The sequence below is a fragment of the Parasteatoda tepidariorum genome, chromosome 3 (genome assembly GCF_043381705.1).
Source record: "Parasteatoda tepidariorum isolate YZ-2023 chromosome 3, CAS_Ptep_4.0, whole genome shotgun sequence".
NCBI classification, from domain to species: Eukaryota; Metazoa; Arthropoda; class Arachnida; order Araneae; family Theridiidae; genus Parasteatoda; species Parasteatoda tepidariorum.
In genome coordinates this window covers 73,131,844-73,152,302 of record NC_092206.1, presented here as the reverse complement: position 1 = coordinate 73,152,302, position 20,459 = coordinate 73,131,844, and the positions used below count along the sequence as shown (strand labels likewise).

The following is a 20,459-nucleotide window of genomic DNA, read 5'->3' as shown; positions in this document are numbered from 1 at the left end:
AGTATAACTAACTTAAAGATTTTGCATAGCATTTACTAAAATCAAGTTAAATTTATTATAATTGTAACGTTTAATCAAAAGTAATTTTCATATCTATATTTATAGCTAGAGTAAATATATTTTTATGAGCTGTACATAAAATAATAGCTTTGAAAATCCAAAAACAATATAAAAACTAAACCAGCGTCTTTAATAATTTACTTTCATATCAAAATAAAATACCAAAATTAACAAATGATTAGCATCCAATTTCATAAATTATATGCATATCAATTTAACAAATTATAATTAGATTAAAAGAAAACAAGAACAAAAGTTAGTAGAGTTATTAATATTTAAGAACATGAACAACAAATGGATCTTTTAATTTTTAAACTCAGCTTTAAAACAAGTATTTTAATTAGCAAACAATAAATTTTAATCACATAAATCTGTGTGACAAACAAATTACAAGTCTTTTTGACAATATTTAGATTATAACAAAATGAGCATACATGATTATATAAAACTATGCATATGTGACTCACCAACCACATCAACATTAATTGTGGCATTGATGATTCCCTGAGAACTGGTAGCAATGCAGGTGTATTTTCCAGCATCTTCATGAGTGACTCCCTTGAAAGTGAGAGTCCCATTATCGTCTTGTATGTGAGAAGGCCAATCAAAAAAGGGCTGACCCATCTTTTTCCACCGGACAACTGGGGCAGAATTTCCCCTGGCCTTGCAATAGATCTTTGTATAAGCTCCCAACTCTAGTCGCGTGCTAACAGGAGGTGGTACAAATTTAAGTTGTTCTGAAAAAAAAAAAAGTTTTTTTTTATCAATACATTAATAGAAATTCCACTTAGAAAGATAAAGAAAAATTAGTCATAAACAGACAAGTAAATACAAATTACAGATATAGCAGAAAATAACAAAAAGTATTAATTATGTGACAAAAACCTGAAATTTAAATATACACAACAAAAAGAAGAGAAATGATTGTTAAATGGTACATATTTTATAAACAAACATACTTAAATTTGTCAGTTTTAAAATGTTATAACAGGGTGTTATAACATTTTAAAACTGACAACAGCCAAATTATTCAACAAAAATAAGCACCTTTTAAGCACTTAAAAATATCACTATTAGGCAGGGTTGGAAAGTTTTAGCCAAATGACGGTTTGATCTTGTTTTAACCAACATCTCGAAAAAAATGTTTGGGCATTGTTTTTGACAAAATTGGCATAAATCATGTAATTTTGAATCATGTAAAACGAATAGCATTTTCATACGCTATGGACCGACAATACGCCGAATTTATCAATGGATTGGCACTTCAGTATAAAATTTAAATTTTCTTATTTAAATTTCCCATTCTTAGAAAGGTAGTTTCAGAAATATGTTTCAAATGTACAACTGTAAAGAAAATGTCAGATAGCTTAAATATACTAATTCAGTGATGTCACTTTCATATTCCATCTAAATATTTTATTTTACTTAGGCTTACCTGACATAAGAAATAAAAAAATACTTAAGAACATCACCTTGCAATAACTTGCCACGTGTCTCATTTTTGATTAAATACACCTAATATCAAACATCACTAATTAGATTTTTTAAATTTATTTTTTACTTATTAAATTATTATACTACTTATTTATTAAAACAAATACAAATTTTAAAGATATATATATTCTTTTGCTTCTTTTACAAAATGTTAAGATACACAGGAAAAAAGTGTATAAAAGAATAGAAACATTGCATATTTATTGAACAATTAACATATTTAATATGTTACTGTGTCTAGATTTCTTTAACAACCTAAAAAATATAAAAAAAATATGGACTAAATTACGTTCAGACGGATAAATGATATATTTAATTCTAGGACATACTTAATATAATAAATTTAAATAATCAAAACACGAAAAGTAAAAATTATTGCCATTTATTTAACAATTAAGATACTGATTTTAACATTTCTCAAATGTTTAATTGCAGTAAAATGGTGAAGACAAAGCATATTGAATAAAACATTTATAACAATTTACATACTTCATTTAGCTATGTTTTAAAAGCTGAACTATATTCCAACAATTCAAACCAAATTATTTAACAATAATTTTTTTTTAAAAAATTCCATCTTAAAAGTACCTTTAACTACTAATTTAGCTTCTTCAGATGTAACAGGTGGAAAACCATTAGTGATGACCTCACATGAGTAATCTCCAGCATCAGACAGAGCAACCTTGTGAATAAAAAGTGTGCCGTTGTGGGAATAGATGTGTGAATGCCCATTTCTGGCTTTAAATGGTTGTTTATCTTTTAACCACCTAACAGAAGTAACTGGANAAAAGTACAACCCTATTATAGTAAATGTTTTTTCAGTATTCTGAGAAATATCGTGAGAAAAAAAAGTAGGCATAAGGAAGATAAAAATATATTGTCTTAAAAAATAATAGCTCGCATAATTTCTACTAAAATTTCTATTTTTGCCATTTTGTCTGAGCTCAAGGGGGGTGTTTAAACCCGTAAACCCCTCCCTTGCGTACGCCACTGGTACGAAAATGTGTATTTGGAAATGTGTATCTCACTGAACATTCTTCATTGTTAAACTTCTCCAGCATCTGAGTCAAAGTTAGTGAAATGAACAAAACTTTTTGGCATCTCTACCTGCACAACATCCATTTTATCAATAAAAGAGATTTGTATTTAAATTCATGGAGAGTTTCTTTTATCTCATCTAGCCCAAACTGAAGAATTTTTCTCTCCAGAAAGTCAAAATGCATGCAACATGGAAGGCAAAAACCAAACAGAGATATTATAACATCTATTAACATGGATTGCAGTCTTTCTGTAATGCACATCTTTGCATATTTAATTTATCTCTCTCTTAAAGTCTGAAACTAATGCTTCCCATTTTTTATATTTTATTTTATTAATCGATGTTAAACAGTTGACCTAATTCTGAGTTTATGACTTATCTTGAATCTAATTCAGAAGACAAGGAGAACACTTGGATCAAGTACTGGGAGAAATTTCGCTTTTGTGGAGGACTTTTTGATGGAACTAACCAGCATTTGAGTTACATGGAAAGGAAAACAATGAAAACCTTCCACGTTTAGCCTCATGGGCAAGGGGACACTAACCCATGATCCGTCTACCACTGAGGATATACAACAGCACTGGAGTCTGTGCGAGCAGAATTCGTATTGACTAGTCATCACTGGGATTCCAACCCGGTCACCTCATTGGAAGGCGAACACTCTATCCTGTAAGTCATCACGGCTCCATTTTTTATATTTGTCAGCTGACAGCTCAGAACTGTTAAGAAAAGTATTGTAGTTTCATTTCAAAAACAGCATTTTGTAAGACATATCTTACCCAACAGCCCTAAATATTCAGTCACCAATGATGTGATAATGGAAAAGAGAACTTGCCTCACAAATAAGCAATTGATCAATAATTTTTTAATTAAATTACTCAGAACAAAAAAAAGTTTTAAACTAATTTCTATAAATAAGGCTTTATTATGTATTAGTAATACTTATTTAATTATTAAAGCAAAGAATAAACTGTGGAAAAATTCTACTCAATACGGAATTTTTTAGAAACTTACTCAATTTTAAGAAATTTTCTAAATTAGAATTTAGAATTTTTACTAAACCAGTAGAAACTGGCAAAATCCAGTAGCGTGAGTAGGCAACTATGAATGTGGACTCATATTAGATTCAAACATTTAAAATAAAATAAATCAAACATGTAAAATAAATCAAGTTCTAGAAGATAATAAAATAAAATAGTTAACTCTTAGACTCAGAAAAAATTTTAATGTGGAAGATGCAGATACTTTAACTGGCATAAAAATGTTAAAATAAATATGAAAATTACCTGCAACATAAAAGTATAAAGATGTTTTTTCTTCACCAGCAATATTTGTAGCGACACACGTATAATTGCCAGTATCAGTCTTCTTTGCATTATCTACTATCAGCTGAGAATCATCCACACGAATTCGTCCGCTATCGCTAATTACGTGGCCACTGGGATCTTCCCACCAGATTCGTACTTTTGGCGTTCCACCAGGATTGACACACGTCACTTCAAACTGACTGCCTAATGCCACAACTTTTAACTCATCGTGCGTAATTGGAGGTTCAAAGGGATTATCCTCAAAAGAATTGATATCTAAAAAAAAGGATATTTAAATTGTAAAAATATATATATTTATTACAAATATTTTGTCTTTATGAATATCTTTTAGTAATGCAATTTAGTCTGTACAAAAATATTTGTTGCTTCAAGCTTATATAATTTTAAAACTTTAGAATACTATCTTTATAGCTTAATGAAAAAGTCTCAATAGTTTTAAATAAAAACACAATAGAATGAACAAGAAATTTTGCATACATTTGCCTAAAAAGCTCAAGAGTCAAAATTTCAAAGTTTTTTTTTCCACAATAAAATTTAAATTATCTGAAAATCGAAACAAAAGCATAGAAACTTTTAAACATTTACAAACAAATAATTAATCATTAACTCAAATTGGGCCAAGATGAAAGTCAAAGTTGTAGAGTTTAATTTATAATCAGATTAATTTAAAGAAAAGATATTTTTTTAAAAAAAAGGTTTTAAAACAAAGTAGGACAGGATTTTGAAGAATCTGCACTTCCAGGAATCTAATTTTTAAACTTAAGCTTCTTATTACCACCTTGTTTATTTATAAGAGGGAATGATAACAGATTGTTAGAATGCTGCTTTAAAAGCGATTTTACAACTCAATAATTTGTTTTGCAACATATGAAATACTAGGTCATTGCACAATCAAAAAGGTAGCTATAATAAGTACACTTTAAAAGTTACTTTAGGCGCTTACTAATTTAGATATTCAAAAAATTTTAAAGCAGGAAAAAATAAAATAGAATACATGTGTGTTTGTAAGACAGCACTTCTTCAAGGGTTCTTCTATACGTTTTCATTCTCCTACTAACACATAGGAGCCTTTTTGTTGTCAGTGGAAAAACCATACATAACTGACGGGGCCCCGAGGCCCCATAATGGATAGACAAATAAGAAAATCATTACCAGAATTGAAAAGCACTGAAAAATAATGAGCCAGCAAACACTACTTAAAAGTATACAAAGTAAGACTTAAAAATGAAAGGCCTACTTATAAATCAAAATATAAATATATAAATATAGTAAAAGTTGCAGTTAGATTAACCAATTCAAAATAAAATAAAATATAAATTGCCGAATCAGTAAGAAAATATTATAAATCAAGTGCTGACACCTGTTTGAAAATCCTGAACAACGAAACAAAAATATTCAATGATCAAAAAATTCTTCAAGTGATGTCACCTGCTTTTGAAAAAGAAATCCTTAATTTTCACCACATAGGCCTATTTAGGCGGGCTGCAATATCGGCCAAACTATTTTAATGTATTTAAAATATTTTGAATTAAAACATCAAAATTATAGTAATTAAAAAGAAAATTATTATTCTTTAAGGCAATCCTGAAAGTTCCAATAGCTGATAGAAAATCTGTTTAATTATTACAAAAAATTTTAAATCTAAGAATTTGACCAAAAACAATATTCTTAAAAATCTTAAAATAAAGGTTAGAATTAAAATGTGTTAAACTAATTACACTAAATTTAAAACTCATTGCGCAATCAAAAAGGTAGCTATAATAAACATACCTTAAAAGTTACTTTAGGCAGCTTTTTCTAACAAAGTTAAATGACATTTTAAAAATAACAATTAAATTCTTATTATTCCTGTTTTTCAAAATATTGTAGTACCCTGATGAAAATCTCACATCAACAGGAAAGGCACAAGTTTTTTTTATCAACCTATTAGTTTGTGGCAGCTGAAATTAGCCACAACCTGGAGAAAAGTTAATAAAATACTCCATGAACAATGTTACTATTTGATTAAGTTCTACTAGAAACGGTTACCTTGTAAATGAACTGTTTTTTTTTTGTTTTTTTTTGCAGATTGATCACAATTAAAAAAAAAATCATACAATTTAAAGGACAGTTACAGAAATTAAAGTTTAATTACATAAAGAGAAGAAATTTTTTTTTTTTAAGAATGCGGAGAATAAAATAAAGTGTGTTTCAGAAAAAATTTCTGACAGAAGATCATAAAATTAAACAACTTTGGATGACATTATAAACAAGATAATATCACCCAAACAACTTATAAACAAGAGTATATTGAACTTACAAGCTAATTTTAGTCTGGCAGCATATATCTGTTGAGGAGCTTCTTTGCTTATGTCACTTATACCAACACACTTGTATATTCCTTCATCAGAATCCAATATACCCTTAATGTGCAGGGAACCATTGGGAAACAGTGTAAATCTGTTTAATAAAAAGAATAATTTTAATATTCAACATATCAATTGATTAACACCATATTTGTATGCTTTGCACATAATTTAAAGGAAAATATGTAATTTTCAATTTTTGAGATGTGCTTTAAACTCCCCTAACACTATGTTGCAACATTTTTGAGACACCCAATATATTTAACAGAATAGGTAGGGTCTAAAAAATTTATTTTTTAAAACTTACCAATTTAAAGCTTTGATAAAATGTATTAATAATACTTAATATTATTCAAAAACAATAATATAGCTAAAATATTTAATATTTCCAACTAAAAATATTGCTTAATTACGACAAACTAATCAATCAGGGGTCTGTCTAGGTTTTTCTGAGAGGTACCTATTTTGTGAAAATTAAAAATATCAAAAAAATCAACACAAAAATACAGATTTATCCTTTCTTACGGAATACAAAAATAAAATTTTAAGAAAGAGTATTTTGTGAAACTACCGTTTTTCCTAAAGTTGAATTTGTGAATGTACCGCTCTACGGTAGTTAATTTGGCCTAGACAGACCCCTGTCAATGAATAAATAAAAACATGCAATTTTTATGCAAGCACAACAAACATCATAATTGTAATTAAATATCATTATTTATATAATTATATTTTATAAGTTTTAAGTACATGCATTTAAATAACTAAATTCAAAATGGAGATAATTGAGACATTTTCATTAAACAGCAAATTATTTGACATGCAGAAATTATAATTTAAAACTTATATCCACAATTTATTATTACTTATTAGTTTATTTTGAGCATCAAGTAATAACATACATATGCTTGTCATTATTTCTTTAACTTTATTAAAAATACAGTCTTAAGAATGTACTTATACATTATAGTGTTATATTGTATAAAAAAATATTTTGACTTAAGTAAATGCTTTACATAATTGCTTGATTTAAATCAAGTGCTAAATTTGATTTAAATCAAATACTACACCAACCCTGACACATTGACAAATAGATTACTGTAAATGAATATTTACATTTGGATACCTGCAAGTGACATCATTGTAGGCAAATTGTGTAATTTGTCGATTCAAAAGCCAATCACATTCAACACACACATGACGTTGCTTACAGATAGCTAATTATAACCAATTTAAATCACATGGTTAAGCATAATCACTTCACTTCTTTCGGAGTTGCAAGTATCCAGTTAAGGCTGTTTTTCAAAGACTCTGTCATAATATGAAATTATGCTTTTTTTTTTTTAAACGAATAATATGCTATTTTTTAATGACTGATGTGAGTTTGCAATTGTTAGGTCAAGTTTAGCCAATCTAAATGATACTAAACGTCAATATAGAGAAAAGCTTAAGTTTTGTGAAAATGAAAAGCTTTTGTGGTCTAATTTTTTAATCTTTAAAGACTTACTCCAACGCTGCATTACCTGGGCTCATAAAATTTGCAAAAACTGAGAATACGCAGTGATTCTGAAAATGCTTAACTAGGTGGGAAAATGACGATTTAAAAAAAAATTTAATAACTTTTAAAATTATTTTAGTTATTTGTTCTTGAGTCCATATAATTCTTTATGGCAAGATTACATACAGGGAACGTAGCCAAATCTTTCAACAAAAAATAAGCACCTTTTAAGTACTTTTTAAGGATTAAGAATATTTTCAAGCACTATATACATTAGTGTTTCCCAAACTTATGACTTTTGTGTACCTTTACTACATTTTTCGTGACGCTGTGTACCACTAAAAAAAAATAATAAATAAATGCATTTTTTAAAAATATGTTTCTTTTTCTTTTTTGGTACAGTTTCTTACATACCAACCATATTCTATGTTAGGAATAAAAATTATATTTTATAAAAATAATCAAAATAAGTAGAATTTATTACAAAGTTTTACTATAAAAAAATTGCACAAAAGTNTAACCCTGAGCATTTTTCCTTGGAATTAAAGACGGTTCCATCTGGGGGTAATCATAGACAATGCTACATTAAACATTAAAAAATTTATGTCACTACCTTTGGGGGCCAATTTTTTTAAATAAATAAAATTTTAATGGAACACAGATATTTTTAATTTGGATTTAAACCTAGGAATTTAAATTCCGTTTCAATGGAATGGGCGGCCCGGTACCATTTGATCAACGGACCCGTACCGGTCCGGGGGTTGGGGAACACTGCTTTACATGATCATGATAAAATAACTAGTTTCTGACAAAGAACTCTTTTCTTGATTATATTAGCCACCATAAAAAGATTGAGAGATTTTTCGGATCAATTCCAGAGAGTGGAAAATGAAGTATGAAATTGGGAGTATCTTGCAAAATGCAGCAGAATTGCATAAGAGAGTGCAAGAATCTCACCGAACCCCGTTCAGTATACGCACATGAGGACCCGCAAGTATTTCATCAAACACGTAAAATGATTGGCGCTTTCATATGCTATGGACCCCGAAATGGATTGTACTTGAATGAATTGTGAAAACGTTGAATAGAACAATGTGAAAACCACGCCTTTGCATAATACGTAGCAAAAATCGACATGGTAATGAATAAAAGACAAAATTTTCGAAAATTGAAATTTAAGCACTTTTAAAAAACACCCAATTAAAAAAGCACCTCCAAGACCTTTTAAAAAACGAAAATAAATAAATTTAAGCACTTTTTAAAAACTTTATGCATCATGATATAGTTTAAAATTATCGCATTGCTTCAAGTGCTAGGCACCTAAACTGCGGCTTTTTTAAAGTTTTCCTCATCAGCAGAGATTCGAAAAACAGCGTCAAACAGTTTAATAGGAAACATGTACCTGCTATTATTGACTAATGGAACATCATTTGTTTGAGTATACCACTCAATAGCAGCAGCATTTTCAAACACACAATCGAACCATGCAGATCCGTTTCTGGTAGATATTGTATCTTTTGGTAATACTTTAATATGAGCAGCTGTATCACCTAAAATACAACACAAATATATTATTAAATAAGAAAAGTACAGAAGTACTTATGGCTAACTTTATTTTCTGTTATTTATACACAGTCTTTTGATATAAACAAAGCACATTTTCGAAGTTAGGCAATGTTATGCAGATATAAACGTTTTTCCGTTTACAGCTAACACAAATAAATTAAGACAACTTTTATACAGAAATATAGTACTCAGTATGTACTTCTATAACACAACATACACAGAATGATACTTATATTTACAAAACTTAATAACATAGAAGCATTATCAATAAATATATAGATTTTCAAATTGTCCTTGTTATTTACTTTTTCATATAACTGTCCGAATCTCAAACTTTACTGAAAACAATGATCTGCAACAATCAAGTAAGGCAATTTGAATTTAAAATTAATAATAATGAATAGTAAGAAAAAAGTAAACATATTGATTTACCTTAACTCAGGTTATCATAAGTAAAAAAAAAATATATCTAACTGATTCACTTATGTATAGATAAATCAATCTTTTTTTTTATAATTTAATTTAAGTAATAATTCTATTGTTAGAACAAATGATAATTTTAAAGCTAAAGAATAATTTAGTTAAACAATGAAATATTTGAAATGCATTGAATTACAAGGAACAGAAAACAAGCAAAAATAAATAATGAAGTAAATTGCACAAGTAGAAAATTACATTTAATGACACTGATTAGAATGGTAAAATGATAAAATTAATGCACAAAAGACCAGCCATAAGTAAGCATTAGGTTTTGTAGTAAAGAAGCTGTCTAAAATATGAGGGAAGAAACTCAAGTTTAGCATTATTGTTCAATAAAAAGAATATTAACAACTTGGAATGCAAAACAAGGTGGAAAAAAAGTTAGAAGTTTAAGATAAATCAATAACAGAAATAAGTATAAACTAAAAATTAAAATAAATATAATGCTGCATTGTGTTTAGCCAAGATATTTAATAAGAAATAAATTTACCTTAAAATAATTTTTAATGGAGATCAAAAAGTTGGAAAGTATTATACAAAATAAGAAATTCTTAAAATTGGAAATTTTTCTCAGTTAAATATTTATGAATTCTGTTATTAAGATATTCACTTTACTTATGAATGACGTGAGGCAATAGAATGACTATTATAGAATTTTGAACTACCTATCTGGAAATAATATCTAAGAATTAGTTTGGTGTAAAAATGTTGCTTTTGTAAAAACTGTGTAGATTAAGATTACAATTATAAACTGCATAATTTTTTTTTTTAAAAGTTTGTTTTATTTCTTTTAACTTGGGCTGGAAGAAACCTATTTCTTCTGGAGTGGTTTGTCCATGGTTTTATCCATTGTGGAATAGGGAAGGTATTTGCCATCCCTGAATTTCAATTTTTGCACAAAATGTGAGCTATCGATATCGATGAAATGGTAATGTTAAAAAATTCTTTAATAGTGTAATTAGTTAAAAAAACAAAAACATACTAGGTAGAATCAAAGCAAAGTTGTCAGCACTATCAACAACACCCACATCGCTGATTGCTCGACAAGAGTATATTCCATTGTCTGATGGTGTGAGGGATGCAACCTGTAAACGCTTGTTCCGGAAAGAGATTCTTTCATTCCTGAACAGTCTCAGACCATTGTGGAACCACTCAAACCGAACTTCAGAACTTCCTTCCACTTTGCATCTCAGGACCATTTCACCCCCTTCCTTCAATTCCTCAGGAGAATCTGGACTTTGAAGGACAACGCGAGCTTGGTCTCCTATCCCTATAAAATAAAGAGATAAATCACTTTAAAAAAAGAACACCATTAATGTATTCTGAAGAAGTTCAATATAAAAAAATAGAAAAATTTAAAACAAAATTTTTTAATAGGACAAAAAAGGTTAAAACAACTCAGTTTTTGTCAGATCCAAAACGAAATAGCATGTCCTACGCCAGTGATCGCCTCACTTTTGATCCTCGCGGACCACCACCTCAATTTTTTGAACTCATATGATTTAGAGAGAGCGTTTCTAAATGTCTCCTTATAAAACAAAATTGATGTATTTCAGCTACTGTTGAAAAAAGTACTTTATTCTTAAAGACATTTTAAATTAACATGACGACCAAGATTGAGAAAGAAAAGTTGAATGATGATAATGATTGAGAAAGAAAAGTTGAATGATGATAAAGAATGAGAAGTTGAATGATGATAAAGAATGAGAAGTTGAATGATGATAAAGAATGAGAAAGAAAAGTTGAATGATGATAATGGTTGAGAAAGAAAAGTTGAATGATGATAATGATCGAGAAAGTAAAGTTGAATGATAATACTGATTAAGTAAAGTTTGCTTAATAAATAAAAGTACATAATAATATTCAATCCGCGTGACTTCACCTCATCAGATCAATGGGAAAGCAGGAATCCTCGTTCATTTATTTTTTCGCGAACATAAAAAATTCGTTCACGGACCATCAGTGGTCCTAAGTCCACCGTTTGACGACCGCTGCCCAGCAGCGTTATTGGTCTGACAAAAATTAATATTTCTCAATTTTAGTATACCTGAATACAAAAATACAAAAATTAATATTTCTCAATTTTAGTATACTTTAATTATTTTATTCATTTACTTTTGTTTGTTAATATTGGCAAGTTTTTAAAGTTTCGATTATAGATTGAATGGCGAAAAATGTTGCCTTTCACGAAAGAATGTTCAGATAAAATAGAAACTTTTATAATTAATTATAACATTAATCATTAGTAAAATTATCTTCTTCTATATTATAATATTTTAACAATTTTGGTAAATATAAAAATTTTCTTCCATTCTGCAGTGTTTCCTCAACACAAGAACTCCAGTAGTTGTGTAAAAGAAATACTATGAGATAATATGGAAAGTCCAGATTTTTGAGTCACCATTACTAAGAAACGTACTGGTACAATTAAATGAAAATTTGGTAGTTAAAATTGTGTCATACTTGACCGAATTAATCAATTGGTTTTGTAGTAAAATAAGCTTTTTTTTTTGCATTAAATACATATTATCACACAAACTTAGAATATGTTACCATTAATAATAATACGACCGTAGATTTAAATAACTTAGTTTAAAGAAAAAATGTATTCCCTGACTATGGTATAATTATCTGTTGCAAATATTTGTTTTTCGGGATGAAATAAAGTCGATTTTTGGAACTATTATTTAGAGAGGTAAATAAAAAACATTTTAAATTTAAGAGCACAAAGATGCTGCTTTTGCACCAGCAACGGTTTTTTCCAATTTTCTTTTCACTTTTATGAGTGCCTAGTAGATAATGAGCAGATTATCTAGGTAGTTCGCAGATTACCTAGTCAATTCGAGAAATGAAACAGTTTTTCTGACTTTTAAAGGATCACCCTAGTGAAACCGCACATTAGCTAGATAAAGTGCAAAATAACACTGATTTCTACACTTCGGCGGTAACATATTAATTATTCAGTGATTGATAAGGAATAAACAAACAGTAACGTCCATCTCCCCACATAGCAAAATTTAAAATAAACATTTGGGGGTGAGTCCTGTCTTAGTAGATAATACCTATATCTTAGTACATTTGAATATAATAGCATTATTAATCAAAAAGTAAATAAAAAGTATTAAGCTTAATTGGCTTAAAAAAACATTACCCGGATTTTAAAAATTTCAGCAAAAATCTCAAAGTACTTTAATGGCAGTGATTAACTATGTTTTGAATGTTCTACAAGGGGCATGAAAAAGGTTCGATCTACAGCAAAGTCAAATCATTAGTTTCCTTATATTTTTCCTCCCTCCCTCAAACATGACTCAACAGTTATTCCTATCTTCATTTTTTATGAGTTATTTCATCTACAAATGTGATTACTATCGATAAACTGAATAAAGAAAAAGAAGGGGGAAAAAAATGGCGATGGAACGCCGAAAAACTCGATGTGGCCAATGTTGCCACCACTACTCAAAAGATTTGCCGCCTAGTTATTGAGTGGACAGGTAGCATTTAAGCTGTCAGTCGAGCCTGGATCTAAACCTTCTCGAGGCGGTTGGCACTTAATCATCATCAGAAATACCACGAAATAAAAAAATAAATAAAACAAAGAGCAAACGAAAACAAGCTTTTCCTCCATGCATAGAAAAGAACGTTTTTCAACAATGTCGGCCTCGTCTGTTTTTATGAGTTTTTGTTTTCTTCAGAACTTCAATAAGTTTAAGATCTGCAAATACCCATCCCAGCAAAAACCCGAGGGTCACGCCCAAACCGGAAACCTACGCAGAAGGAATGTCTACAAATCTTCCCAACTACTGGGCAAGAAAAGGCCCCTTAATTATCATTACTCTATCATCGATGTGGGTAATTGGTCTTCTAAAAAGTAAACAGAATATAAAGAAATGAAGGCTTACAAATGCTTGCCGATATGCTATTAGCAGAAACAAAATCTGTCATCCTGTCAACGACGTAGAGAGTAATGAAAACTGCAGAAAAATAGAACCTATTCATGGAATAATCATCTGCTAACTAATAAGAGCCAGAAGAAAAGAAAAAAAAACAAGCTTTAAAATTATATTGATGACATGACATATTGAGGATTATATCTTCAAGGTACTTTGTATAATTAACAACAAATAATTGTCGACCATTTTTCTTCAAATTCGATAATGAAGCACGTTCCTCTATTTATAATCATACAATAAAATGCAACAATAATTCCAGATTAGGAGGTTATTGACAAGGGAAAAAAACATTTTTATTGAATTCTTTTTTCGCAGCCGGAGTATATACTGCTACCGAGTGTTATTTACGCGAATTTGTAAAAATACGAATGCCTGCTTTAATTTCAAACAGTCACCACCACCAATAACTACTAGTGCACTTCTAAGGCGACGTTAACAAGCAATTAAAATCATAAAGGGCAGTTTCAGGTATGGCAAATGATTTTGAAAATATTTTGTAATGTGCAGATATCATCCTTTTACAGTTTTTACGTTTAAGAAGCATCATAAACGGCAATAAATAATTTTGAAGATCCTTGTATATANATATATATATATATATACAAGGATTAATAATTATGAAGAAATATGAGATTAATATAAAAAACTAGTTTAACTGTTCAATGAAATTTAAAGATATTTCTTATCCGTCTTTCTACCCAGCGTTCTAAGGCATTCTAATAGGTTTTGACGCTTTGAATCTTCCATTTCTCGTTAAAACGATTGGTCAGTTTTTGATAAAGTATTTCTTTTTTCCCCCCGATTAAATATCGTTTTCTGACATTCATTTTGTGCATTTTATTGCATCAATTCTGTCAAGGATTCTGGAATTATATATTTATTTCGAATGCAGTAGCAGATTCAGAAGATATTACAAAGTGAAATTCTCACTCACTTGGGTTTATCGATTGATAAAATGTGGAGTTGGGTGGATTAGGCTGAACTCGTACGACACACTTAAATATTTAATACATGCATCCGACATACATGAAAACTTTAGATAATTAAATTAAATGGCTGTCACAAAAAATGCCCATTACTTTATTTTTTTAATTTGAAGATAACATTTTAGTTGGACTGTCGGTCAGATAAAAACAAGGAAACAAGCAAATAAATATATCAAAATGACATGTAAAGGATTGGTAGGTTGAGTGCATGCAATGTTCAATAGCATAAGAGCCAGAAACAACTATACTGATGCAACGAAATCAAAGAAAGAACAAAAGACTAAGAAATAATTAGGGAAGTGAAACTCGTGTTTACTTAGGGAAAAAAAAGTTTCGGTACAAAATTTTTATTAGTCCGTTTAGGACGGATATCTGTAAACCAATTTATTTTCATAGGATTAGCAGTATGCCTTGTTGCAATTCAAATTGCAGACGATTTTTTAATATTATTTTTAAAATAACACCAGTGATATTTTCCAGCTTACAGCTCCATTTAATCAAAGAAAGCGCTTCACTGATAGTAATTCTTGAGTAATTGGGTATTTGCAATTTGAAAAGAAGACGATCACTGATACACAGACAGGTGACCTATCACCTCAGAGCCAGCTGATTGTTTACAAACGAGACATTTATTAAATACAACGCCGTACCTCACATCGAATCTGTTAAAATATAATTTGTTCTCGTCAAAGTCTTTTACTTAATTTAGATTTTATGTATTTTATTGTAACCGTGATATATTTTTGCTTTGTGTACCTGGCAACTTCGATGCATTATTAGTTTGTCTATGTTCTATATGGCTCCGTGTGTGTTACTACATGTGTTAAATAAGAAATATATGGTGAGAAATTTTAAATCTTAGTGAAAGAATATAGTATGTGTCAATTAAGAGAATTGACATTCGACGCACTTGGATTACTCGAAAAAGAATGGAAAGAATAGTTGCTTACGTAAACAAATGCTACGTTTCAACAACCAATCAGGATCGAGATACTATGTCACTTGCAGGTGTTCCCTTATTTAACTTAGTCTCATCATGCCAAGCAAGCATAAATAAAATGAACGTGGACAGGTGCAAGTTAGGGTAGACGTCATAAACTAGTATTTTGAAAGCCTATCAAGCAATATTGGAGCAAACAAGTTCGCAAGTTAACGTTATGTTAGTATTAATTATGCTAGCTCTTTGCTCCAAAAATAAATGATAAGTCGGCCTGTCTAATTCAGGGGCTCTATTGAAAGCTATATGAAATCACGTGCTTACTTTGCAGATAAATAAGATTTTGAAACACGTTTCTAAAAACTTAAATAGTTTAAAGTAAACGAAAATTGAAGTAAAAAAAAATCTAAGTTTACATACTATGGACCAATTTATTGGGAAAATTACTTGGTTTTGGTAAATCTTAACTATCATTTGTTGACCGCGACCAATAGCATAATTTTCGATGCAGAATTAGAGCAGGGTATGCTGCGAGTCCTTCGAATACATCGTTTAAATTAGTTCAAGTATAGTTAATCTTTTTAGTGATAATTTTTATCTCTAAAAACGTGTTTTTCTTATTCTAGTAATGTTAAGTCACCAAAAAGTAAAGTGACCACATTTTCACTGAGACAAAGCGGGACAAATGGGATGAAATGAGAATTACAATTTAGTTATATATATTTTATTGTATACATTCATATGCTTGTACAAAAATGTATTTATTATTAATTATCGGTGACTATAAAAATATTTGTAAAAAATAATAATTTGAACATTATGATTTTTAATCAAATTAAATTTTTTATTTAAAAAAAATTATGATTTTCTTTCACGGTCATATTTTTGATCCGAGTGAATACTTTGCAATAGATTCGGATCATTTATTAAAATGTCGTGAAATATTTCACATGAATTGGTCAAATTATATTTTACACTTAAAATAGATTTTAAAGTTTTAATGTTCAACTGCGTTTTTTCAGTTGTCCATATTTTATTGATACTAGAAAAAACACGTTCTGTTGCTGCATTTGTTCCCGGAAGGGAGAGCGCGAATTCTACAATTTTCAAAATATTTTGATAAGGAATATTATTCTGTTTAAAATGAAGGAATAACTCCGTCCATTTTTTGTCTGTTTCCACATTTGCAGACAACCAACATTTAATTTTTTCATCTGTAACATATCTTTNTTTGTCTCTATGAAGTTTTAATGATTGTGATTTGAACGGTTTAATTTATTCGTATCAATAAATTCTATATTCGAATTTTAATACGTATTTTTTTTTTAAATCTAGGAAGTAACTTTAGTAGCTAGAAGCACAAATCCGATTCTGTGCCACCATTCCTAAGGGGGCCTATCACGGTAGCGAGTTGATTTTTTCGCGCGCCCCATGGTGGGTAAATCGAAGGTACGATTCTCTTATTAGCTAAGAGCTGCGATGGCTCAGCGGATAGAGCTTTCGTCTTCCAATGAGGTGAACCGGGTCCAAATCTCAGCGATGACTGATTGATACGAATCCACATCCGGCTTGCACCGACCACAGTGCTGACATAAAATATTCCCAGTGGTACACGGATCATGGGTTAGAGTCCCTTAGCCGTCAGTCTGACCGTGGGAGGTTCTCGTGGTCTTCCTCTCCATGTAACGTAAATGCGGGTTAGTTCCATCAAAAAGTCCTCCACGAAGGCAAAATTTCTCCCAATACTTGATCCAGGACTTCCCTTGTCTATTGGGTATACTATAGCCTACGTCACAGGTTGTGTTATTCCTACTAAATTTAACTAGTAAACAGCATTTTCTGCGAACCTGATTTTTAGCAACAAGTAAACATTAAATGAAGTGTGTTGTTATAAGTCGCTACTCGGCAACTTGGAATTGTATTTGTCTAGTTCCTTTTGAAATAATTTATTTTGTTGTTTTATCTAGGCTTATGAATTTAGTAAACATATTTAGAACTCAGTTTATTAATTAAAGTAAAAGGTAAATGTTATTCCTAGTAAAATTTTCGCAGTGGAAGTAGTTGTGTTTTTTTCATATTATACCCAATTCAAACTGCAGACGATTTTTTATATTATTTTTAAAAGAAAACCAGTGATATTATCTAGCTTACAGCTCCATAGCTCCTTTAAGTAAAGAACGCGCTTCAATGATAGTAATTCTTTGGTAATTGTGTACTTGCAATTTGAGAAGACGATCACTGATACACAGACAGGTGACCTATGACCTCAGCGCCAGCTGATTGTTTATAAACGAGAAATTTATTAAATACAACGCCGTACCGCAACATCGAATCTATTAAAATATAATTCGTTCTCGTCTATGTCTTTCACTTAACTTAGATTTTATGTATTTTATTGTAACCGTGATATATTTTTGCTTTGGCAACTTCGATGCATTATTAGTTTGTCTATGTTCTACATGGCTTCGTGTGTTACTGCATGTGTTAAATAAGAAGTATATGATGAGAAAATTTAAATCTTAGTGAAAGAATATAGTATGTGTCAATTAAGAGAATTGATATTCGACGGACTTGGATTACTCGAAAAAGAATGGAAAGAATAGTTGCTTACGTAAACAAATGCCACGTTTCAACAACCAATCAGGATCGAGATACTACATCACTTGCAGGTGCTCCATTATTTAACTTAGTCTCATCATGCCAAGCAAGCATAAATAAAATGACCGTGGACATGTGCAAGTTAGGGTAGACGTCATAAGCTAGTATTTTGAAAGCTATATGAAATCACGTGCTTACTTTGCAGATAAATACGATTTTGAAACATGTTTCTAAAAACTTAAATAGTTTAAAGTAAACGAAAATTGAAGTAAAAAAAATCTAAGTTTACATACTATGGACCAATTTATTGGGAAAATTACTTGGTTTTGGTAAATCTTAACAATCATTTGTTGACCGCGACCATTGGCATAATTTTCGATGCAGAATTAGAGCAGGGTATGCTGCGAGTCCTTCAAATACATCGTTTAAATTAGTTCGAGTATAGTTAATCTTTTTAGTGATAATTTTTATCTCTAAAAACGTGTTTTTCTTCTTCTAGTAATGTTAAGTCACCAAAAAGGGCCTTTTTGGTAAAAAAAAACCTTTTTTTCTTTGCTTTCGAAAAATCTTATAATTTGGCGAAATATAAGAAAAAAATCTTAAGAGATTAAGTATTTTTTGTGATATTGGGAAAAATTACAAAAACTAATCTGTTGAGAATTTTGAAAAAAAAAAAAAAAATCCTGTTTTGTGAAAAATTATTTCATAATTTTCTGAATCTAAGAGTAACGTAGAATTTGATTCTTTCTGATAGGGCCCTGGTTTTGTCAATAAGTAAAAATAAGGTTTAACTCTTGAAAGGAAAGGGGAAAAAAACACTCTGTTTTCTAAAAAATTATAATTTTAAATTGTGAATTAATGGCATCATCGATTATATTTTTCAAAAGAACAATTTTGAAAAGGGTCCATTTGTAAAGTGAAAAATATTGTGCAATAATTATTATTTGAATAATTAATATAATTATTCAAATATTAATTATTAGTATTATAATTATTAATATAATATAATTATTTGAATAATTAATTATTTAAATAATAATTATTCAAGGTAAATATTTTGCAAAGTTCGGCTTCCACGATAAAATTAAGAAAAGTCTTGTCTTTAAAATAAAATAATCTGTGAACGTAAACTGTTTTTATGTTAATATAATTTGAGAAAGGTTCGTTAACAGATTCAAATTTTTCATATAGAGACCTCTAATTATTAAAAAATAATAAGATTTTTCGATGTTTTTTAAAATTATTTCAATATATGCCTTTCAGTTTTGTGCATCAGCATGCAATTTTAATTACTATCACTTTTTTATACACCATAAAAAGAAAGGCTATTCAGTAATCATAAAATCAAATTCTATCAACTTGAAAAGTTCACCCAGCATTAAAAAGAATTCTATTTAATCATTGTAAATTAATAACGAAATAAATTCGCTAACAAGATAATTACGGATTTCCTTCAATTTCATTACATACGACAGGTGAATTTTAATCAATTCAGACGGATTATATACGGATGAATAATAAAAATAATTGCAGAGCTAATTTAATATGCATCGATAGACGGTTATCGCCATAAATAATCAGACGGGGAATGATATTATAAGGAACAAGATCCCTTCAGACGGCTGTCACTTATAATTGCAATTTCGAATTAAAGCTTAATTAACGTTTTAAATCATGTCGACAGTTTAATATGAATTACGCGTTATTACGTTATTCCTCTTGTCTTTAAAATATGTGAGATCCTTTAAAACAATTGAACGATGATGTAGAAAGCTATCTTCCATAAATGTTTAGTCACTGGAAAACTTAACATTAGAGATAGGTGGCAATAGAGATAAGAAATATGTAAAAATTATCTTTTATGTTCCACACAACTCACAATATAAGGCCGATTCAAAATTATTTAGATACCATATTCCTCAAAGTTGTCTTGTCTTTAAAAAAAAAAAGATTATTTTAAAACTAATGTATTTGTTATCGCGTTGCGTAATGAAGAGTTGCTAACTTGCTCCGGACTACGAATAAATATTTTCGAGAGGTAGTCTTTTAATGAATGATTTTTTGTTAGGTAAAATCGATTTAGAGGGTTTGTTTTCACCACTATTTCTAAATAATTCAAAGGCTTATGCTATACGTCTCTTTGTTACGGTTAAGCCTTTTAAATAGCTGGCAAACTTAACA

The 20,459-nt window shown here is 29.5% G+C and overlaps 1 protein-coding gene across 1 annotated transcript in view; it reads right to left on the bottom strand.

The window, feature by feature from the left end:
* The window catches only part of LOC107440672 (inactive tyrosine-protein kinase 7), an 80,071-nt gene that overhangs the window by 13,855 nt on the left and 45,757 nt on the right, over positions 1-20,459 (bottom strand). The window contains exons 3-8 of the mRNA XM_071178839.1: positions 10,790-11,077; positions 9,164-9,311; positions 6,221-6,360; positions 3,839-4,176; positions 2,143-2,380; positions 528-797 (exon numbers count right to left, since the gene is read on the bottom strand). Coding sequence (XP_071034940.1) covers positions 528-797; positions 2,143-2,380; positions 3,839-4,176; positions 6,221-6,360; positions 9,164-9,311; positions 10,790-11,077 — 1,422 coding nt within the window. The remainder of the gene's footprint in view (positions 1-527; positions 798-2,142; positions 2,381-3,838; positions 4,177-6,220; positions 6,361-9,163; positions 9,312-10,789; positions 11,078-20,459) is intronic.